General features: G+C 38.7%; 1 protein-coding gene and 1 pseudogene across 1 annotated transcript; one reads left to right on the top strand and one right to left on the bottom strand.

Annotated features, from left to right (window-relative positions):
* Positions 1 to 1585: 1585 nt before the first annotated feature.
* LOC130916661 (uncharacterized protein K02A2.6-like) lies at positions 1586 to 6328 on the bottom strand (annotated as a pseudogene).
* Positions 6329 to 6895: 567 nt separating this feature from the next.
* Positions 6896 to 10597, top strand: LOC130916099 (uncharacterized protein K02A2.6-like). The gene has a single exon (XM_057836530.1). The coding sequence runs from the start codon at positions 6906 to 6908 to the stop codon at positions 10473 to 10475; it is 3570 nt and encodes a 1189-aa protein (XP_057692513.1). The 5' UTR covers positions 6896 to 6905; the 3' UTR covers positions 10476 to 10597.
* Positions 10598 to 24810: the final 14213 nt, after the last annotated feature.

The raw sequence follows: 24810 nt of genomic DNA, 5'->3' as shown, positions 1-24810 counted from the left end.
TTAACCCGTAACTGGCGAACGAGCTTCGGAAATACAGAGCAAGTTGATATTTTTAACATTCACAGAAAAGAAATACAAATATATATCAAAAAGAAATATTTACAAATGTATATCTAAGTGCTTTGTGGAGTGTTTCATACCTGGATAGGGATATCAAAATGAACACTCAGACCACGATGTTTTGCCTTCAATTGCTCAAAAGCGAATGAGGCAAAGTTTTCCTTCGTTCAGCAGACACTACTAGTCTATCGCCGATCACTTTTCTCACAGAGGCTAAACTAGCAGAGCACATCTCACATCGTTTCAGTTATTTTAAAAATGATTTCAAAGAATATTAATACTGTTAACCATTTCAAAATCCGTTTTTAACCCCCTTTCTTTTCAATAACACTCACTTTAACATTTTACACGTTTTTCATCTGTCTTTTTAATCAACACATTTATGAATTTGATCAATCATGGGATATTTCCAATCTATTACAAAGACACACACGTCATGGCCGATGAAACCTTGATGAATGCGCTTTCTTGGAAGAAAAATTTGTCCCATGCCTCCAATTGTGAAGCTAAACGAGATCTCGACTTACATTTGTGTAGAATTTTAGTTCACAACAACAACAAAAAATATTCCGTTCTTGCCAAAACTATTGAATCTCTTTCCATGGCTATGATAAGCTCTCCTACTCATTCAAATAAGACTCGGTGTATTTTCTTGTGCAACAAGTGGAATCGAATCAGAGCCAGGCGAGTGTATGGGGCGCCGTTTGTAAAGGAGCACATGCTGAAAATTACGACAACATTTTCTCATATTTAGCGCCACACAGTGTTTAAAATGTGGTGTGAAATTTTTTGTCACTTTTTTTTTTGCACATTTACAACATTATTTAAAAATAAATATTTCAGTTGCTAAACAATCAGTATTGTACCTGAATGTTGAAATCCAGAACTAAATGTTTATTTATATCTTAAATGTAAATATTAAATTCATATCCTAAATATTAAATTTATATCCTAAATCTATATGTTAAATCCAAACTTTATATTTATATATTAAATCTAAATGTTAAATTTATATCCTAAATTTATATGTTAAATCCAAACTTTATATTTATATATTAAATCTAAATTTTAAATCTAAATCTTAAATTATATCCTAAATTTAATATTGTAAATCTAAATCTTAAATCATATCCTAAATGTAAATATTAAATTTATATACTAAATGCTAAATTTAAATGTTAAATCTGGAAAAGGGTGAAACTAAATATTTAGCTTAATATGCAAATTCACACGACTGGACACCGGAAGTAACAAAATAAAAGCTTGGAGCAGCTCAGACTGTTTGTTCACGTTGCTTGAAAATGAATATAGCTTACTGAACGGTGGCGGTCGCCTCTTGGACATGAGTCATTGTGATAATAACAATATCTAGGTTAAATACACATTCAGGAGAAACTATTTAAAGAGTATTTTGTGCTTTTCGTGTCACTTTTACGTCCATGAGCCCAGTAAAGTTACTAAGAATAGCCACCAGGGGTCTCTGTTGGACTGGACCGTAGCTCAAGGTTGACCTTTCTCACTTCATTCATTCATTCATTTCTACTGCAAAAATCCCGCGTTTCTCACAGTCGGCGAAGGTGGGCTGAAAGAAAATATGTCGGGCGAGTCAAGTTTAGCAGAGACTATCGGCCAGGCCATTCTCACAGCAATCGGTCTTTGTCAGTCACGTGCCCAAACTAGCGGACACGCCCCCATGCGCCATTTTGAGTGTATCACGGATGTAAACAAACCAAAACAGGAGTAGCTCCGACGCCACATTACTGCCTCCAACTTCATCGCTGGATATAAAAAAGTCCCTCGTTTACGGTATCAGTGCTTACATTTTAAAAACTATAAATCTCTCGAAGCTCACGGACATATAACGAATGGCTCGGTGCAGGATCTTCGCATTTCGACCGCAGGACTGCGACAACACAGTCGTCACTCGTTGCTACTCTCAGAAACATGATACAGCTCTTACTTGAACATCCTTGAACTTGAATTGTACCTTGAATATCATCTTAAACATCACATGACTAAAACAGGTGAAGGAACTGTCATAATGACAATATTGATTATTTAAAAATAAATATTTCAGTTGCTAAACAATGTTGTAAATGTGAAAAAAAAAAGTGACAAAAAATTTCACACCACATTTTAAACACTGTGTGGCGCTAAATATGAGAAAATGTTGTCGTAATTTTCAGCATGTGCTCCTTTACAAACGGCGCCCCATATGAGTGGACCTGGCTGAAAGACTATCAGCACATTCCACATATTTATGTAAAATAAATGCTTATTGCCCGGTTCTTTGCTCTTTTAACAAAGAATCAAGACTGTTTCAAGTCCAAAAATTTCAGGGATTTAAGCATTTATTCACATGAATTTTCAGCGGAAAAAGCTCTTTGTTTTCATGAGGCAGCAGATACAGTGGCTTAAAGACTAGCAGCACAGTCTACACGTTTACGTAAAATAACTACTAACTGCCTGGTTCTTTGCTCTTTTAACAGAGAATCCAGACTGTTTTACGTCCATATCTAAAAAGTATTCAGGGATTTAAGCATTTATTCACAAGAATTTTCAGCAGAAACAGTGGTTTGTTTTCATAAGGCCGAAGCTAAAGTGGCATAAAGACTATCAGAACATTTGACATATTTGCGTAAAATAAATGCTTACTGCCAGGTTCTTTGCTCTTTTAAGAAAGAATCGAGACTGTTTTACGTCCAAAGATTTAAGGGATTTAAGCATTTATTCACAAGAATTGTCAACGGAAAAAGCTCTTTATTTTCATATTTACATAAAATAAATGCTAACTTCCCGGTTCTTTCCCCTTTTAATTTAGAAACGAGACTGTTTTACGTCCATATCTATAAAGAATTTAGGGATTTAATTCACAATAATTATCAACTTAAAAAGCTCTTTGTTTTCATAGACTGCAGCTAAAGTGGCGTAAAGACTAGAAGCACATTGACATATTTACGTAAAAAAAATGCTAACTGCCCAGTTCTTTGCTCTTTTAACAAAGAATCGAGACTGTTTTGCGTCCATATCTATAAAGAATTCAGGGATTTAAGCATTTTATTCACATGAATTTTCAACTTAAAAAGCTCTTTTACTTTCATAAGGCAGCAGCTTAGTGGCTTAAAGACTAGCAGCACATTCGACATATTTACAAAAAATAAATGCTAACTGCCCGGTTCTTTGCTCTTTTAACAAAGAAATGAGACTGTTTTACGTCCATATCTAAAAAGAATTCAAGGATTTAAGCATTTATTCACAAGAATTTTAAACATAAAAACCTCTTTGTTTTCATAAGGCCTCAGCTACAGTGGCTTAAAGACTAGCAGCACATTCGACATATTTACGTAAAATAAATGCTAACTTCTTTGCTCTTTTAACAAAGAAACGAGACTGTTTTACGTCCATATCTATAAAGAATTCAGGGATTTAAGCATTTATTCACAAGAATTTTCAGCGGAAAAAGTGGATTGTTTTCGTAAGACCGCAGCTACAGTGACTGAAAGACTAGCAGCACATTCAACATATTTACGTAAAATAAATGCTAACTAGCCGGTTCTTTGCTCTTTTAACAAAGAAACGAGACTGTTTTACATCCATATCGCTGAAGAATTTAGGGATTTAAGCAATTTATTCAAAGGAATTTTCAAGTTAAAAAGCTCTTTTACTTTCATAAGACCGCAGCTGAAGTGGCGTAAAGACGAGAAGAACATTGACATATTTACGTAAAATAAATGCTAAATGCCCAGTTCTTTGGTCTTTCAACAAAGAATCGAGACTGTTTTACGTCCATATCTATAAAGAATTTAGGGATTTAAGCAATTTATTCACAAGAATTTTCAACTTAAAAAGCTTGTTTACTTTCATAAGTCAGCAGCTTAGTGGCTTAACGACTAGCAGCACATTCGACATATTTACAAAAAATAAATGCTAACTGCCCGGTTCTTTGCTCTTTTAACAAAGAAACCAGACTGTTTTACGTCCATATCTATAAAGAATTTAGGGATTTAAGCATTTTATTCACAACAATTTTCAACTTAAAAAGCTCTTTTACTTTCATAAGGCAGCAGCTTAGTGGCTTAAAGACTAGCAACACATTCGACTTATTTACGTAAAATAAATGCTAACTTCCTGGTTCTTTGCTCTTTTAATTTAGAAACGAGACTGTTTTACGTCCATTTCTATAAAGAATTTAGGGATTTAAGCATTTTATTCACAAGAATTTTCAACTTAAAAAGCTCTTTTACTTTCATAAGTCAGCAGCTTAGTGGCTTAAAGACTAGCAGCACATTCGACATATTTACAAAAAATAAATGCTAACTGCCCGGTTCGTTGCTCTTTTAACAAAGAAATGAGACTGTTTTACGTCCATATCTAAAAAGAATTTAGGGATTTAAGCATTTTATTCATAAGAATTTTAAACATAAAAACCTCTTTGTTTTCATAAGGCCTCAGCTACAGTGGCTTAAAGACTAGCAGCACATTCGACATATTTACGTAAAATAAATGCTAACTTCTTTGCTCCTTTAACAAAGAAACGAGACTGTTTTACGTCCATATTGTGACATATTTATGTCACACTGCTGTTGCCATAGTGTGCACTTCCTGTGGGCGTGGTATTACAGTATAAAAAGGAATCTCTGTTATGTCTCTGATGTATATGATGAGAAGCACACTGAATAAAGAAGTGTTGTTCCATTCAAGTCTCGACCTTACATGTACTTAGATCAGGGAAGTACATAACAAAAGTGGCGACTTGTAGTTGTGAAGAACCGTCTGACAGCTGCCGAACTTCTAGCCAATTTACATGAAGTGCATTAATCCACAGTCGTCCCATGATGGAAGCAAAATTCCCTTTTGTGACATACACTGGAAGTTTAGCAGTTTGATCCTTGCATTGCACAGTAATGTCAGTCATTCCTTTCATGTGCACTTTGTGTCCAGTGTACGCTTTGAACACAGTGTCTGACGGTCTTAATGGAAGGTGTCTCAAACACTGTTTATAGACTTGGTAAGACACAAGCGATGACTGTGATCCAGTATTTCCTCCCCCCTTACATAACATGTCCCAGAAATAAACACAAAAATACCACCGGTTTTTCCCTCATTACTTATTACTTATAAATCCAGTCTATCAGGCGGTCGCCTGTCGCGTGTAGGATAACGACGTTCTACAGTCACTTCCGATTTTCCACTTGTGGAAACAGGTTCCGATACCGGTTCAGGTTCTGTTTGTGCATTGGTTGAATTAGACACAATTACAGCAGGATTGTTTGGGTTTGACACATCCGATAAGCTAGACATTTCTGGTATTTCTGACACATCCGGTAAGCTAGACATTTCTGGTATAATTACACTGCTAGCATCATCACAATCAATAGACAGTTCTGGAGTAGTGTCTGGGGTTCCCAACAATTGATCCACATGGCGACGCCAAACACCGTCAGCTGTCTGAACTGTGTAGGAAACAGGCCCAGTTTGAGCAATGATGGTGGCAGGGGCCCACTTTTCCTTACTCTGGTAACTCCGGGCTATAACAGAGTCACCAGGTGCAAAAACTCGGTTTTTGGAATGCAGGTCTCTGTACTTGACTTGCTTCCGTTGATCCATTTGAACAATCTCGCCCAGGGTTGGTGGTTTCAGAAGATCCATGCCAGTTCGTATCTCTCGAGAAAACATGAGGCTCGCTGGCGATACTTTGGTAGTTGCATGCACAGATGTTCGGTATTTGAGGAGAAATTCGTGTAGTCTCTGATGGAGTGTACTTTGCCCTTGTGATGCTTTGAGAGCATGTTTGAGGGTCTGCACAAACCTCTCTGCCAAGCCGTTGGTTGCCGGGTGATAGGGAGCCGACTTAATGTGTTGAACTGGCTTGCAGGAATTCACCCATTTCTTTTGACACAAATTGGGGCCCATTGTCTGAGACGAGTTGTGCAGGGGCTCCAAAACGACTAAACATCTCCCCTAACTTCTCAATTGCCTTTTCCGATGTGGTTGATTTCATGATAGCGACCTCTGGCCACTTACTATGGGCATCGACAGCAACCAGAAACATTCGATTTTCAAAAGGCCCCGCAAAGTCAATGTGAATGCGGTGCCAAGGGTCCTGAGGAAAATCCCAAGGATGAAGTGGGGCTGCAGGTGGATTGTTGCGAATCTTCTGGCAAGATGAACAAGTTTTTACCGTCTCTTCGATCTGTTTATCTAATCCTGGCCACCAAAAATAACTTCTCGCCATTTCTTTCATTTTAACAATACCACTGTGACCTGCATGCAGTTGAAATGTGACATATTTATGTCACACTGCTGTTGCCATAGTGTGCACTTCCTGTGGGCGTGGTATTACAGTATAAAAAGGAATCTCTGTTATGTCTCTGATATATATGATAAGAAGCACACTGAATAAAGAAGTGTTGTTCCATTCAAGTCTCGGCCTTACATGTACTTAGATCAGGGTAGTACATAACAAAAGTGGCGACGAGCTTGTGGAACAGTGGAGCTCGTACACAGAGCGGTTTGGCTATTTCGTGGAAGCTAACGTAATATCGGAAGAGAAAGTGGTGCCCACATTTTTGAGCGTTATTGGGCCAAAGACTTTCAATTTACTGAGAAACTTGCTTCAACCCGATAAACCTGGTAGTAGAACGTACAGGGAAATCGTGGAAACTCTTAATGGACATTTTTCACCCAAGCCCCTTGCGATAGCAGAGAGATTCCGATTTCACAGGAGAAATCAGGAAGAGGGGGAATCTGTCACTATGTTCGTAGCGGCGCTGCGGAAGCTGGCTGAACATTGTGAGTTTGGTGATGTTTTAGAAGACACATTAAGAGACCGATTGGTATGTGGAATGAGAGATGAAGCAACACAAAAGAAGTTACTTTCAGAAAGTGGACTGACATTAAAGACAGCCTTTGATGTAAGTGTGGCTATGGAATTGGCTTCAAAGGAGGCTCAACAACTGAACATTACGAGCAGAATACACCAAGTGGCAAGTACTCAAAGCAATGTTGCTGGTCCCTGTTTTAGGTGCGGTAAAACAGGGCACCTTTCCTCCACCTGCTGGTGCAAAGAAATGAACTGTCATCATTGTGGGAAGAAGGGTCATGTTGAGCGTGCCTGTCGGAAAAAAACAAGCACAGACAAAGAGAAGGAAATGAATGACAAGAAGAAAACAAAGAAATATGTCAAAGCGGTAGAGAGTGCCTCTACTTCCGAAGATGAAAGTGACATGCACACCGTGCATGTAATGAGCGTGGACGGGAAGTCAGGGTGTTACTGGGTCACACCAAAGTTAGAGGGTCACCCAGTCAAAATGCAAATAGATACTGGATCACAGGCATCGCTTGTGTCTTACCAAGTCTATAAACAGTGTTTGAGACACCTTCCATTAAGACCATCAGACACTGTGTTCAAAGCGTACACTGGACACAAAGTGCACATGAAAGGAATGACTGACATTACTGTGCAATGCAAGGATCAAACTGCTAAACTTCCAGTGTATGTCACAAAAGGGAATTTTGCTTCCATCATGGGACGACTGTGGATTAATGCACTTCGTGTAAATTGGCTAGAAGTTCGGCAGCTGTCAGACGGTTCTTCACAACTACAAGTCATTCTGGACAAGAATGAAGAGGTTTTCCGTGAGGAATTGGGCAGCATGAAGGACATTACAGTGAAATTGCACATTAAACCAGGAAGCAAACCTGTGTTTATGAAGGCTAGGACAGTGCCGTATGCTATTCGTGACAAAGTCGAGGCTGACCTGGATGCGTTGGTCAAAAGTGGTGTTTTGGAACCAGTCACCACCAGCGGATGGGCGACACCAATTGTGCCGGTTCCGAAAAAGAATGGCGGAATTCGCACATGTGGCGATTTTAAAGTGACTTTGAATCTGGTGCTTTGTGTGGAGCAGTACCCACTTCCATTGATCGATGATTTGTTTGCAGGTCTGAGCGGTGGTCAAAAATTCAGCAAAATTGACCTCAACCAAGCTTATCTGCAGATGCATGTGGATGAAGAATCACGGGAGTGGTTGACAATTAACACGCACAAGGGACTTTTCAGATATTGCAGATTACCTTTTGGCATCACATCTGCTCCTGCTCTGTTTCAACGGGCTATGGATCAAATTTTGAGTGGATTGCCGGGAGTACAATGTTACTTGGATGACATTCTCTGCACCGGTGCCAACGACGAGGAGCATCTTCGCAACCTGGATGCTGTCTTAAAAAGGCTAAGGCAGTATGGTCTTCGAGTGCGCAAGGAAAAATGTGAATTTTTGAGACCATCGGTGGAGTATCTCGGCCATGTGATAGACCACGAAGGACTACACAAGGCTCCATCAAAGACAAAGGCAATTGTGGATGCACCCGCCCCAGAAAATGTGAGTCAGCTTAGATCTTTTTTAGGTCTATTAAACTATTATGGACGGTTTATTCCCAATTTGGCATCACTTCTTAAACCATTGCATGAGCTGTTGTGCAAGGATGTAAAATGGAAATGGACGACTGAGTGTAACAAAGCTTTTCGTAATGCGAAAACCGCCCTGATTTCATCAGAGGTTCTCACTCATTTCAACCCTTCATATCCAATACAGCTGGCATGTGACGCTTCACCCTATGGGGTGGGTGCTGTCATCTCCCATGTGTTCCCGAACGGGGATGAAAGACCAATTGCTTTCGCATCAAGAACACTTAACAAAGCAGAGTCAAACTATGCTCAATTGGAACGAGAAGCATTGAGCATTATTTTTGGTGTGAGGAAGTTCCACCAATATTTGTATGGAAGGAAGTTTACTCTGTTAACGGATCACAGACCGCTGACAACGATTTTGGGACCTCATACAGGAATCCCTTCACTGGCTGCTGCACGTCTTCAGAGGTGGGCTTTGTTGTTATCTGCTCACTCATACGACATCAAGTATCGTAAATCTGATTTGCATTGCAATGCTGATGGACTTTCGAGGTTGCCGCTTCCTGTCACAAAACATGAACCTACCTCAGTGGACATATTCTATTTCCGAAATGTTGAACATGCACCAATTTCAGCGTCGCAGGTGAAACGTGCAACTCGGAACGACCCCGACCTGTCAGTCGTCATGGACATGGTAATTAAAGGACAAACCAAGTGTGACAACGCCGCTCTCAAACCTTTTTTGGATAGGAGATGGGAACTTTCTGTTCAATCGGGTTGTTTGCTGTGGGGGAGGAGAGTGATTGTGCCACAGTCATTGCGTGCTAAAATGCTTGCGCAACTGCATGCAGGTCACAGTGGTATTGTTAAAATGAAAGAAATGGCGAGAAGTTATTTTTGGTGGCCAGGATTAGATAAACAGATCGAAGAGACGGTAAAAACTTGTTCATCTTGCCAGAAGATTCGCAACAATCCACCTGCAGCCCCACTTCATCCTTGGGATTTTCCTCAGGACCCTTGGCACCGCATTCACATTGACTTTGCGGGGCCTTTTGAAAATCGAATGTTTCTGGTTGCTGTCGATGCCCATAGTAAGTGGCCAGAGGTCGCTATCATGAAATCAACCACATCGGAAAAGGCAATTGAGAAGTTAGGGGAGATGTTTAGTCGTTTTGGAGCCCCTGCACAACTCGTCTCAGACAATGGGCCCCAATTTGTGTCAAAAGAAATGGGTGAATTCCTGCAAGCCAATGGGGTTCAACACATTAAGTCGGCTCCCTATCACCCGGCAACCAACGGCTTGGCAGAGAGGTTTGTGCAGACCCTCAAACATGCTCTCAAAGCATCACAAGGGCAAAGTACACTCCATCAGAGACTACACGAATTTCTCCTCAAATACCGAACATCTGTGCATGCAACTACCAAAGTATCGCCAGCGAGCCTCATGTTTTTTCGAGAGATACGAACTGGCATGGATCTTCTGAAACCACCAACCCTGAGCGAGATTGTTCAAATGGATCAACGGAAGCAAGTCAAGTACAGAGACCTGCATTCCAAGAACCGAGTTTTTGCACCTGGTGACTCTGTTATGGCCCGGAGTTACCAGAGTAAGGAAAAGTGGGCCCCTGCCACCATCATTGCTCAAACTGGCCCTGTTTCCTACACAGTTCAGACAGCTGATGGTGTTTGGCGTCGCCATGTGGATCAATTGTTGGGAACACCAGACACTACTCCAGAACTGTCTATTGATTGTGATGATGCTAGCAGTGTAATTATACCAGAAATGTCTAGCTTACCGGATGTGTCAGAAATACCAGAAATGTCTAGCTTACCGGATGTGTCAAACCCAAACAATCCTGCTGTAATTGTGTCTAATTCAACCAATGCACAGACAGAACCTGAACCGGTATCGGAACCCGTTTCCACAAGTGGAAAATCGGAAGTGACTGTTGAACGTCGTTATCCTACACGCGACAGGCGACCGCCTGATAGACTGGATTTATAAGTAATAAGTAATGAGGGAAAAACCGGTGGTATTTTTGTGTTTATTTCTGGGACATGTTATGTAAGGGGGGAGGAAATGTGACATATTTATGTCACACTGCTGTTGCCATAGTGTGCACTTCCTGTGGGCGTGGTATTACAGTATAAAAAGGAATCTCTGTTATGTCTCTGATGTATATGATGAGAAGCACACTGAATAAAGAAGTGTTGTTCCATTCAAGTCTCGACCTTACATGTACTTAGATCAGGGAAGTACATAACACATATCTATAAAGAATTCAGGGATTTAAGCATTTATTCACAAGAATTTTCAGCGGAAAAAGTGGATTGTTTTCGTAAGACCGCAGCTACAGTGACTGAAAGACTAGCAGCACATTCAACATATTTACGTAAAATAAATGCTAACTCGCCGGTTCTTTGCTCTTTTAACAAAGAAACGAGACTGTTTTACATCCATATCGATGAAGAATTTAGGGATTTAAGCAATTTATTCAAAGGAATTTTCAAGTTAAAAAGCTCTTTTACTTTCATAAGGCAGCAGCTTAGTGGCTTAAAGACTAGAAGAACATTCGACATTTACGTAAAATAAATGCCAACTGCGCGGTTCTTTGCTCTTTTGACAAAGAATCAAGACTGTTTTAAGTCCAAAAATTTCAGGGATTTAAGCATTTATTCACATGAATTTTCAGCGGAAAAAACTCTTTGTTTTCATGAGGCAGCAGCTACAGTGACTTAAAGACTAGCAGCACAGTCTACACGTTTACGTAAAATAAATACTAACTGCCTGGTTCTTTGCTCTTTTAACAGAGAATCCAGACTGTTTTACGTCCATATCTAAAAATTATTCAGGGATTTAAGCATTTATTCACAAGAATTTTCAGCGGAAACAGTGGTTTGTTTTCATAAGGCCGAAGCTAAAGTGGCATAAAGACTATCAGAACATTTGACACATTTGCGTAAAATAAATGCCAACTGCGCGGTTCTTTGCTCTTTTGACAAAGAATCAAGACTGTTTTAAGTCCAAAAATTTCAGGGATTTAAGCATTTATTCACATGAATTTTCAGCGGAAAAAACTCTTTGTTTTCATGAGGCAGCAGCTACAGTGGCTTAAAGACTAGCAGCACAGTCTACACGTTTACGTAAAATAAATACTAACTGCCTGGTTCTTTGCTCTTTCAACAGAGAATCCAGACTGTTTTACGTCCATATCTAAAAAGTATTCAGGGATTTAAGCATTTATTCACAAGAATTTTCAGCGGAAACTGGTTTGTTTTCATAAGGCCGAAGCTAAAGTGGCATAAAGACTATCAGAACATTTGACACATTTGCGTAAAATAAATGCTTGCTGCCAGGTTCTTTGCTCTTTTAACAAAGAATCGAGACTGTTTTACGTCCAAAGATTTAAGGGATTTAAGCATTTATTCACAAGAATTTTCAACGGAAAAAGCTCTTTGTTTTCATATTTACGTAAGATAATGCTAACTTCCCGGTTCTTTCCCATTTTAATTTAGAAATGAGACTGTTTTACGTCCATATCTATAAAGAATTTAGGGATTTAAAGGAAAACGCAAAGGGGGTGTGAGACATCAATAGAACCGTTATGTGCCAAGATAACAAATATTGATAAAGTTAACAAAAAAATCAATCACATTAATGAGCAATTATCGAAAATAGATCGAAAATGACGAACATTTCCGAAAATGTTCCGGAAACAGCCGAATGGGGCGGAGATGTCATAACAAGGAAACAAAAGGTCGAGGCAGGTGCCATCAGTGTTTATCGACGAGAGAGTTGCGTTCCTGTTCTATCAAAAAAATCGCTAAAATGGTTCAAACCTGTCATGATGGAATATTAGCATTTCCCCAGGTGTTGACATACACTTTAAGCATTTTATTCACAAGAATTTTCAGCGGAAAAGTTCTTTGTTTTCATAAGGCCACAGCTACAGTGACTGAAAAATTAGCAGAACATTCAACATATTTACGTAAAATAAATGCTAACTGGCCAGCTCTTTGCTCTTTTAACAAAGAAACGAGACTGTGTTACGTCCATATCTATAAAGAATTTAGGGATTTAAGCATTTTATTCACAATAATTATCAACTTAAAAAGCTCTTTGTTTTCATAGACTGCAGCTACAGTGGCGTAAAGACTGAAAGCACATTGATATATTTACGTAAAAAAAATGCTAACTGCCTAGTTCTTTGCTCTTTTAACAATGAATCGAGACTGTTTTGCGTCCATATCTATAAAGAATTCAGGGATTTAAGCATTTTATTCACAAGAATTTTCAACTTAAAAAGCTCTTTTACTTTCACAAGGCAGCAGCTTAGTGGCTTAAAGACTAGCAGCACATTCGACATATTTACAAAAAGAAATGCTAATTGCTCGGTTCTTTGCTCTTTTCACAAAGAAACGAGATTTTTTTACGTCCTTATCTATAAAGAATTTAGGGATTTAAGCATTATATTCACAGGAATTTTCAACTTAAAAAGCTCTTTTACTTTCATAAGGCAGCAGCTTAGTGGCTTAAAGACTAGCAGCACATTCGACATATTTACAAAAAAGAAATGCTAATTGCTCGGTTCTTTGCTCTTTTAACAAAGAAACGAGATTGTTTTACGGCCATATCTATAAAGAATTCAGGGATTTAAGCATTTTATTCACAAGAATTATCAACTTAAAAAGCTCTTTTACTTTCATAAGGCAGCAGCTTAGTGGCTTAAAGACTAGCAGCACATTCGACATATTTACAAAAAATAAATGCTAACTGCCCGGTTCTTTGCTCTTTTAACAAAGAAACGAGACTGTTTTACGTCCATATCTAAAAAGAATTCAAGGATTTAAGCATTTATTCACAAGAATTTTAAACATAAAAACCTCTTTGTTTTCATAAGGCCTCAGCTACAGTGGCGTAAATACTAGAAGCACATTTGACATATTTACGTAAAATAAATGCTTACTGCCCGGTTCTTTGCTCTTTTAACAAAGAATCAGGACACTTTTACTGCCATATCTAAAAAGAATTCAGGAATTTAAGCATTTATTCACAAGAATTTTAAACGTAAAAACCGCTTTGTTTTCATCAGGCCGCAGCTGAAGTGGCGTAAAGACTAGAAGAACATTGACATATTTACGTAAAATAAATGCTAACTGCCCAGTTCTTTGGTCTTTCAACAAAGAATCGAGACTGTTTTACGTCCATATCTATAAAGAATTTAGGGATTTAAGCAATTTATTCACAAGAATTTTCAACTAAAAAAGCTTGTTTACTTTCATAAGTCAGCAGCTTAGTGGCTTAAAGACTAGCAGCACATTCGACATATTTACAAAAAAATAAATGCTAACTGCCCGGTTCTTTGCTCTTTTAACAAAGAAACGAGACTGTTTTACGTCCATATCTAAAAAGAATTCAAGGATTTAAGCATTTATTCACAAGAATTTTAAACATAAAAACCTCTTTGTTTTCATAAGGCCTCAGCTACAGTGGCTTAAAGACTAGCAGCACATTCGACATATTTACGTAAAATAAATGCTAACTTCTTTGCTCTTTTAACAAAGAAACGAGACTGTTTTACGTCCATATCTATAAAGAATTCAGGGATTTAAGCATTTATTCACAAGAATTTTCAGCGGAAAAAGTGGATTGTTTTCGTAAGACCGCAGCTACAGTGACTGAAAGACTAGCAGCACATTCAACATATTTACGTAAAATAAATGCTAACTGGCCGGTTCTTTGCTCTTTTAACAAAGAATCGAGACTGTTTTTTGTCCAAAGATTTAAGAGATTTAAGCATTTATTCACAAGAATTTTCAACGGAAAAAGCTCTTTGTTTTCATAAGGCCTCAGCTACAGTGGCTTAAAGACTAGCAGCACAGTCTACACATTTACGTAAAAGAAATACTTACTGCCTGCTTCTTTGCTCTTTTAACAAAGAAACGAGACTGTTTTACGTCCATATCTATAAAGAATTTAGGGATTTAAGCAATTTATTCAAAGGAATTTTCAAGTTAAAAAGCTCTTTTACTTTCATAAGGCAGCAGCTTAGTGGCTTAAAGACGAGCAGCACATTCGACATTTACGTAAAATAAATGCCAACTGCGCGGTTCTTTGCTCTTTTAACAAAGAATCAAGACTGTTTTAAGTCCAAAAATTTCAGGGATTTAAGCATTTATCCACATGAATTTTCAGTGGAAAAAGCTCTTTGTTTTCATGACGCAGCAGCTACAGTGGCTTAAAGACTAGCAGCGCAGTCTACACGTTTATGTCATCTCTCAGTCGCTTTCCAAGTACTCCAACAGCGACGTCATCGTCTATGTCGGCTGTGGGGAGCGCGGTAACGAAATGTCGGAAGTGCTGCGAGACTTCCCTGAGCTGACAATGGAAGTGGATGGTAAGACTGAGAGCATCATGAAGCGGACGGCGCTGGTTGCCAACACCTCCAACATGCCCGTAGCTGCCCGAGAAGCCTCCATCTACACAGGCATCACACTTTCTGAGTATTTCCGAGACATGGGATACAACGTCAGCATGATGGCCGACTCCACGTCCCGATGGGCCGAAGCTCTCAGGGAGATTTCGGGACGTTTAGCTGAGAAAGCCTGCGTACCTGGCCAAGACAGACGTGCACGGGCACGCACGCACGCTCGGACGCGCACCGGCACGCAAGGAAGGATCGGACTGGCTAGGAGGCAATCGGGTAAAGGTGTGACCCCGGAAGGAAGCGGCAAAGCAGCGTGAGGACGTGGAGAAGGAGAGACTTGATCAACGCCTCTAACCAGCTAAGTAAAGGGACGTGAACAAGCATAGCGCATCAGCGCTTCATTCGTACCATTATTGTGGCGATCGAGTGGCTAAAGGCGTGCTTCCCCCCTAGGACGCGGCCACCATCAAGAGGAGGCGGCAGAGAAGCACGACGACGTGAATAGACTTGATCAACGCATCTACCAAGCTAAGTAAAGGGACGTGACCACGCAAAGCACAGCAGCTTGTCGTCCATATTAGTGTTGGGCGATCACGTGGCTAAAGGCGTTCTTCCTCCCTAGGGCGCAGCCACAAGCCGGAGCAGCAGCCGCGGCAAGGGACGCCAAGGGTCACGAGGAGACGCCGCAGGCTTAACCTCTTCCTGTCTGGCCAAAAGATTTATCCAGTATCATTAAGCACTGGTTTGGAGCATTTTTAACAAACTGAGTTAACTTTTTTAGTATTCTTTGTACTCAGTTTTTACCACTGTCAGCTCTAAATGTTTTTTTTGTTTTTTTGAGCATTGCTCTTTTCTAAATTCAAAAATGTTACACTCCCTAGTTGTGTGATTTTCTAACAGTGGAAACAAACATAAAGTTGGTAGCAAAAGAACCTTCACACCCGGGTGTGACATTTACGTTCAATAAATACTAACTGCCTGGTTCTTTGCTCTTTAAACAGAGAATCCAGACTGTTTTACATCCATATCTAAAAAGTATTCAGGGATTTAAGCATTTATTCACAAGAATTTTCAGCGGAAACAGTGGTTTGTTTTCATAAGGCCAAAGCTGAAGTGGCTTAAAGACGATCAGAACATTTGACATATTTGCGTAAAATAAATGCTTACTGCCAGGTTCTTTGCTCTTTTAACAAAGAATCGACTGTCTTTGGTTCCAACAGCCCATTCGACATATTTACGTAAAATAAATGCTAACTGCCCGGTTCATTGCTTTTTTAACAAAGAATCGGGACTGTTTTACGGCCATATCTAAAAAGAATTGAGGGATTTAAGCATTTATTCACATGAATTTTCAACGGAAAAAGCTCTTTGTGTTCATAAGGCAGCAGCTACAGTGGCTTAAAGACGGGCAAAACATTCAACATGTTTACATAAAATAAAAGCTACTTAAAGGTTTTTTTTGCTTTTAACAAAGAATCGAGACTGTTTTACGTCCATATCTAAAACAAATTCAGGGATTTTAGCATTTATACACAAGAATTTTCAACTTTAAAAGATATTTTCATAAGGCCGCAGCTACAGTGGCGCAACGACTAGCAGGATATTCGACATATTTAAGTAAAATAAATGCTTACTGCCCGGTTCTTTGCTCTTTTAACAAAGAATCAAGACTGTTTTGCGTCCTAACAGCACATTTGGCATAGTTACGTAAAATAAATACGAATGAATGAATGAATGTCTGGTTCTTTGCTCTTTTAACAGAGTATCGAGACTGTTTTACGTCCATATCTAAAAAGAAGTCAAGGATTTAAACATTTATTTACAAGAATTTTCAGCGCAAACAGTGGTTTGTTTTCATAAGGCCGAAGCTAAAGTGCCTTAAAGACTATCAGCATATTTGACATATTTGTGTAAAATAAATGCTTACTGACAGGTTCTTTGCTCTTTTAACAAAGAATCGAGACTGTTTTTTGTCCAAAGATTTAAGAGATTTAAGCATTTATTCACAAGAATTTTCAACGGAAAAAGCTCTTTGTTTTCATAAGGCCTCAGCTACAGTGGCTTAAAGACTAGCAGCACAGTCTACACATTTACGTAAAAGAAATACTTACTGCCTGCTTCTTTGCTCTTTTAACAAAGAAACGAGACTGTTTTACGTCCATATCTATAAAGAATTTAGGGATTTAAGCATTTTATTCACAAGAATTTTCAACTTAAAAAGCTCTTTTACTTTCATAAGGCAGCAGCTTAGAGGCTTAAAGACTAGCAGCACGTTCGACATATTTACGTAAAATAAATGCTAACCTCACGGTTCTTTGCTCTTTTAATTTAGAAACGAGACTGTTTTACGTCCATATCTATAAAGAATTTAGGGATTTAAACATTTTATTCACAAGAATTTTCCGCGGAAAAAGTTCTTTGTTTTCATAAGGCCACAGCTACAGTGACTGAAAGATTAGCAGCACATTCAACATATTTACGTAAACTAAATGCTAACTGGCCTGTTCTTTGCTCTTTTTACAAAGAAACGAGACTGTGTTACGTCCATATCTATAAAGAATTCAGGGATTTAAGCATTTTATTCACAAGAATTTTCAACTTAAAAAGCTCTTTTACTTTCATAAGGCAGCAGCTTAGTGGCTTAAAGACTAGCAGCACATTCGACATATTTACAAAAAAGAAATGCTAATTGCTCGGTTCTTTGCTCTTTTAATTTAGAAACGAGATTGTTTTACGGCCATATCTAAAAAGAATTCAGGGTTTTAAGCATTTATTCACAAGAATTTTAAACGTAAAAACCGCTTTGTTTTCATAAGGCCGCAGCTACAGTGGCGTAAAGACTAGAAGAACATTGACATATTTACATAAAATAAATGCTTACTGCCCGGTTCTTTGCTCTTTTAACAAAGAATCAGGACACTTTTATGGCCATATCTAAAAAGAATTCAGGGATTTAAGCATTTATTCACAAGAATTTTAAACGTAAAAACCGCTTTGTTTTCATAAGGCCGCAGCTGAAGTGGCGTAAAGACTAGAAGAACATTGACATATTTACGTAAAATAAATGCTAACTGCCCAGTTCTTTGGTCTTTCAACAAAGAATCGAGACTGTTTTACGTCCATATCTATAAAGAATTCAGGGATTTAAGCATTTATTCACAAGAATTTTCAGCGGAAAAAGTGGATTGTTTTCGTAAGACCGCAGCTACAGTGACTGAAAGACTAGCAGCACATTCAACATATTTACGTAAAATAAATGCTAACTGGCCGGTTCTTTGCTCTTTTAACAAAGAATCGAGACTGTTTTTTGTCCAAAGATTTAAGAGATTTAAGCATTTATTCACAAGAATTTTCAACGGAAAAAGCTCTTTGTTTTCATAAGGCCTCAGCTACAGTGGCTTAAAGACTAGCAGCACAGTCTACACATTTACGTAAAAGAAATACTTACTGCCTGCTTCTTTGCTCTTTTAACAAAGAAACGAGACTGTTTTACGTCCATATCTATAAAGAATTTAGGGATTTAAGCATTTTATTCACAAGAATTTTCAACTTAAAAAGCTCTTTTACTTTCATAAGGCAGCAGCTTAGAGGCTTAAAGACTAGCAGCACATTCGACATATTTACGTAAAATAAATGCTAACCTCACGGTTCTTTGCTCTTTTAATTTAGAAACGAGACTGTTTTACGTCCATATCTATAAAGAATTTAGGGATTTAAGCATTTTATTCACAAGAATTTTCCGCGGAAAAAGTTCTTTGTTTTCATAAGGCCACAGCTACAGTGACTGAAAGATTAGCAGCACATTCAACATATTTACGTAAACTAAATGCTAACTGGCCTGTTCTTTGCTCTTTTTACAAAGAAACGAGACTGTGTTACGTCCATATCTATAAAGAATTCAGGGATTTAAGCATTTTATTCACAATAATTATCAACTTAAAAAGCTCTGTTGTCATAGACTGCAGCTACAGTGGCGTAAAGACTAGAAGCACATTGACATATTTACGTTAAAAAAATGCTAACTGCCCAGTTCTTTGTTCTTTTAATGAAGAATCAGACTGTTTTGCGTCCTAACAGCACATTCGACACATTTACCTAAAATAAATACTTACTGTTTGTTGAGAGAAATGGTGGAGGAAATGTTTTGTATTCATAAATGTGTCCTCAGTTGATGTGGAAATAATGCTCCTATTGCTTGTTATTACTGACATATTATCTTTTCGCCACAAGATGGCAGGATGGGACTTAAATGTCTAAAGTGCTACATTTATTACTTCTTTGTGTTTGACTTTGATTACTTTGATTTGTGGGATTGCCTGTGAAGACAGCAGTGACAGAGGATGTATCCGCATGTCAGTGGAAATTAAACATGCCAAGTTTTGGCTGAAAGACAACTTATTCTCTGTCAATTCTTCTACGAATGCAATGTTGAGCTGCAACCACCTCAACAGATTATGGGCCCAGGAGTCATTCGAAGGTAAAGTCAGTTTCCACCGTGTAGAAGGTTGCGAAGGACAGCGTGCTCACGGACTGCTGATTAGCGGAAAAAGCTAACAGGCAACATGGATCCACGAGGAACAAGTAGGTTACCTCGACTGGCATTTGACGGAGATGAAGCTAAATATGAACTCTGGGAAACTAAAATGTTGGGATATTTTCATCTAATCGGGCTAAAGAAGACAGTGCTGGTAGGACCAACCACTGAAGCAGAGAGAGAAAATGATGAAATGAAAAATGCGGACGCGCATGCTGAAATGATACAACTTCTTGATGATAAAAGCCTTTCATTAATAACGAGAGATGCGCCAAATGACGGAAGAAAAGCTCTGAAAATATTAATATTATGCTGGGAAGGGAAAACCCAGGATTATAAATTTGTACACCATGCTAACATCTCTTCAAAAGGGAACCGAAGAAAGCATAGTGGACTACATAATAAGAGCTGAGACCGCCATCACAGCATTGCAAAATGCAGGTGAAACAATGGCAGATGGTCTACTTATCGCAATGGTCTTGAAGGGGCTGCCAGAAAGTTACAAGCCATTTACAATTCATGTGGCGCATACTGATGAGAACATGACATTTGCAGAATTCAAAACCAAACTCCGAAGTTTTGAAGAAACGGAAAAGTTAAATGCAGCAGAATCAAGCGACAGAGTGATGAAGACTCAAGCAAGAGCTTCAAAGCAAGCCACAAAAGCAAACGCACGTGACCGGATCAAAGACGACACAGAGTTGGTGTGCTTCAAATGTGGGATCAAAGGCCACCATGCAAAATCATGTCGACAAAAGACATGGTGTAGTCGTTGTAAAACTGACACGCACAAAGACGCCACTTGCAGACGCAAGGAAAGACCGGACGGAGCGAGAAAAATTGCTGAAGATGGAGATCCTGACTTCGCGTTCAAGGTGAGAGATGAACAGCCCGACACCAGGCGGCAGGATACACACAGCATCCGGGAACGAGGTCTGATGGTGGACACGGGAGCGACATCTCATATCATCACTGACGAGACCAAATTCAAAAGCTTCCAGGAGACGTTCAACCCAGAGAATCACAGCATCGAGTTGGCAGATGGTACTTGGTGCAGTGGAGTCGCACTAAAAAGAGGAGATGCAGAGTGCTACCTGATCGACAACAGAGGACAGCAGCGCAAGGCAACACTCAGAAACGCACTCTTCATACCATCGTACCCACAAGACATCTTTTCGGTGAAAGCAGCAAAATCGAGTGGAGCTACGGTACTTTTCAAAGAAGGTGAAGACGCACTGATAACCAAAGACGGTACGAAATTCAATATTCATGTGTATGGCAAGCTGTACTTTTTGCATACAAATGGTGAGTCTGACAAGTGCAATGCATGTTATGATATTCACACATGGCACCAAATTTTAGGCCACTGTAATTATGAGGATGTGCTCAGATTACAGAAAATTGTTGATGGAATGCAGATTAAGGGAAAAGAAACAAGACCTGAACAAACATGTGAGATACGCATACAGTACAAGGAAAATTTATCCAGTCCCAGAGGGAAATCAATCTGCTACAGCAAAAGCTGGAGGAGACCCAGAATGGATGTGTTGCTGCTGTATCAGAGGAGCATCTAAGAACAGACTTAAAGGCGATTGAGGCTCTCGAGGTACAGCTTGAAGATACACGCCAATTTACAAGTCACATCGAGGCCCAAACTATCTCAGAAATAAACAATGTGATTGCACTTGCGCGTAACAACTTTGATCTTCAGAGTCAGGCACATAAGGTATTGGCTCAGGACGTCCATGACCGCCTGGTAGTGGCTGAGCAATGCTGCTGTGAGTTGGAGGAAGCTCTGGTCCAGGAGAAGGCCGAATGGCTGCAAGTTGCAACCCTGTCGCAAAATTGCCAACCTGGGACGTCATCTTGGCAATCCGGCATGCTGACTTCCAGAGATACTGAAGACTGGTTGGGGGAAGTGCTGTACATATAGAAGGAGAAAAAAACCACTCCATTTCTTACCAGTTGAGAAACAGTTATCCAATGTAAGGAATCGCCAACTCACGGAAGAGCTGTCTATGGAAACCGCTACCAATATCAATGAAGAAAAGCTGAAAGAGGATGGCGTACACTATTTGAAATGTGTAGGTGCATGCTAGTCGAAAGTGGGCTACCAAAATACCTATGGCACTATGCAGTACAAACCGCAGCAATGGTACGCAACAAATTTTATAATAGACGTACAGGGAAAACTCCTTACCGGATGTTGACAAACAGGAAACCAAATATTTCCACAATGCAAAAATCTGGGTCCGTTTGTTACACATACAAACAAGACAAGGGAAAATTGGATTCTAAGTGTGGCCAAGGACAGTTTGTTGGCTATGACAAAAATAGTCCAGCATATCTAGTCTACTATCCAGACACAAAGAAAGTACAAAAACATAGGCTGGTAAAGTTTGTGAACAAGGGAGTCATACAAAAACAGACACAGACATGTGACATGGATCAAGATGAAGAATACAACAAACATGATGGGGTTGCCAATGGCTGATCGAGCAAGTGTAGAGGTGAAAAACAGAACTGAAGATCCTGTAGAACCAAGTGCACATAGTGAGAGTCCAAAGGAAGTGACACAATGTGAACTTGAGAGTAGAAGATATCCCTCAAGAGAGAGGAGAAAACAGAGTCATTTAGAAGACTTCATTACAGAAGTAAGAGATATTGATGGAGTTCATACCACTGTAGACTACTGCTACAGGATGGTAGTTGGTATACCTCAAACATACCAGGAGGCCATGAGTTCAAATAAGTCAAAAGATTGGTCAAAAGCCATGGATGAAGAAATTCAGTCTCCAAACGAAAATAAAACATTTACTTTGACAACACTGCCAAAATGCAAGAAAACAGTGGGGGGTAAATGGGTTTACACACTCAAAAAGGATGAAGATGGGAGAGATAAAGGTACTTCCGAAAAGAGCCTTAGTTTCAAAGGAGACAACAATGCAAAACTTGGTACACAGGCAGCTGATACTAGCGACAGGCGCAGTACTTCAGGATACTGTGTTTTCTTGAGCAAGAATAGTTCTCCAATTTCTTGGAAAACAAAGAAACAACCTACAGTCGCACTATCTACCTGTGAAGCTGAATATATGGCACTGGCTTCAACCATACAAGAATGCCTATATTTAGAGTAAGTACTAGGTAGTATTGATCATTATCAGTACACTCCAACAACTGTACACGAAGACAACCAGGGGACAATCACTCTTGCCAAAAATCCTGTTAACAGACAGAGATGCAAGCACGTAGACATAAAATATCATTTTATTAGATCTACTGTGAATCAGGGAAGAGTAACATTGACGTATTGTCCAACGGATGACATGATGGCTGATATCATGACAAAACCTGTAACAAAGTTAAAATTGAAGAAGTTTGACAGTGTTATTTTTGGAATTTGAAATGTAAAATTTCATTTGGTTGTTAAAAAGGCATCAACATGAGAACATGTGGGGGTGTTGAGAGAAATGGTGGAGGAAATGTTTTGTATTCATAAATGTGTCCTCAGTTGATGTGGAAATAATGCTATTGCTTGTTATTATTGACATATTATCTTTTCACCACAAGATGGTAGGATGGGACTTAAATGTCTAAAGTGCTACATTTATTACTTCTTTGGATTTGTGGGATTGCCTGTGAAGACAGCAATGACAGAGGATATATCCGCATGTCAGTGGAAATTAAACATGCCAAGTTTTGGCTAAAAGACAAATTATTCTCCGTCAATTCTTCCTACGAATGCAACGTTGAGCTGCAACCACCTCAACACTGTTTTACGTCCATATCTATAAAGAATTTAGGGATTTAAGCATTTTATTCACAAGAATTTTCAACTTAAAAACCTCTTTTACTTTCATAAGGCAGCAGCTTAGTGGCTTAAAGACTAGCAGCACATTCGACATATTTACAAAAAATAAATGCTAACTGCCCGGTTCTTTGCTCTTTTAACAAAGAAACGAGACTGTGTTACGTCCATATCTATAAAGAATTTAGGGATTTAAGCATTTTATTCACAATACTTATCAACTTAAAAAGCTCTTTGTTTTCATAGACTGCAGCTACAGTGGCGTAAAGACTAGAAGCACATTGACATCTTTACGTAAAAAAAATGCTAACTGCCCGGTTCTTTGCTTTTAACAAAGAAACAAGACTGTTTTACATCCATATCTATAAAGAATTTAGGGATTTAAGCATTTTATTCACAAGAATTTTCAACTTAAAAAGCTCTCTTACTTTCATAAGGCAGCAGCTTAGTGGCTTAAAGACTAGCAGCACATTCGACTTATTTACGTAAAATAAATGCTAACTTCCCGGTTCTTTGCTCTTTTAATTTAGAAACGAGACTGTTTTACGTCCATATCAATAAAGAATTTAGGGATTTAAGCATTTTATTCACAAGAATTTTCAACTTAAAAAGCTCTCTTACTTTCATAAGGCAGCAGCTTAGTGGCTTAAAGACTAGAAGCACATTCGACTTATTTACGTAAAATAAATGCTAACTTCCCGGTTCTTTGCTCTTTTAATTTAGAAACAAGACTGTTTTACGTCCATATCTCTAAAGAATTTAGGGATTTAAGCGTTTTATTCATAAGAATTTTCAACTTAAAAAGCTCTTTTACTTTCATAAGTCAGCAGCTTAGTGGCTTAAAGACTAGCAGCACATTCAACATATTTACAAAAAATAAATGCTAACTGCCCGGTTCTTTGCTCTTTTAACAAAGAAACGAGACTGTGTTACGTCCATATCTATAAAGAATTTAGGGATTTAAGCATTTTATTCACAATAATTACTTAAAAAGCTCTTTGTTTTCATAGACTGCAGCTACAGTGGCGTAAAGACTAGAAGCACATTGACATATTTACGTAAAAAAAATACTAACTTCCCGGTTCTTTGCTCTTTTAACAGAGAATCGGGACAGATTTACGGCCATATCTAAAAAGAATTTAGGGATTTAAGCATTTTATTCACAACAATTTTCAACTTAAAAAGCTCTTACGTTCATAAGACAGCAGCTTAGTGGCTTAAAGACTAGCAGCACATTCAACATATTTACGTAAAATAAATGCTAACCTCACGGTTCTTTGCTCTTTTAATTTAGAAACAAGACTGTTTTACGTCCATATGTATAAAGAATTTAGGGATTTAAGCATTATATTCACAGGAATTTTCAACTTAAAAAGCTCTTTTAATTTCATAAGGCAGCAGCTTAGTGGCTTTAAGACTAGCAGCGCATTCGACATATTTACAAAAAAGAAATGCTAATTGCTCGGTTCTTTGCTCTTTTAACAAAGAAACGAGATTGTTTTACGGCCATATCTATAAAGAATTCAGGGATTTAAGCATTTTATTCACAAGAATTATCAACTTAAAAAGC

The sequence above is a fragment of the Corythoichthys intestinalis genome, chromosome 5 (genome assembly GCF_030265065.1).
Source record: "Corythoichthys intestinalis isolate RoL2023-P3 chromosome 5, ASM3026506v1, whole genome shotgun sequence".
In the NCBI taxonomy this organism is placed as follows: Eukaryota; Metazoa; Chordata; class Actinopteri; order Syngnathiformes; family Syngnathidae; genus Corythoichthys; species Corythoichthys intestinalis.
The sequence above is the reverse complement of the archived record's forward strand: the minus strand, read 5'-3'. Positions and strand labels throughout refer to the sequence as shown.

Coding starts and splice junctions, on each gene's coding strand:
- LOC130916099 (XM_057836530.1), top strand. CDS start 6,906: ATGAGAGATGAAGCAACACAAAAGAAGTTACTTTCAGAAAGTGGACTG.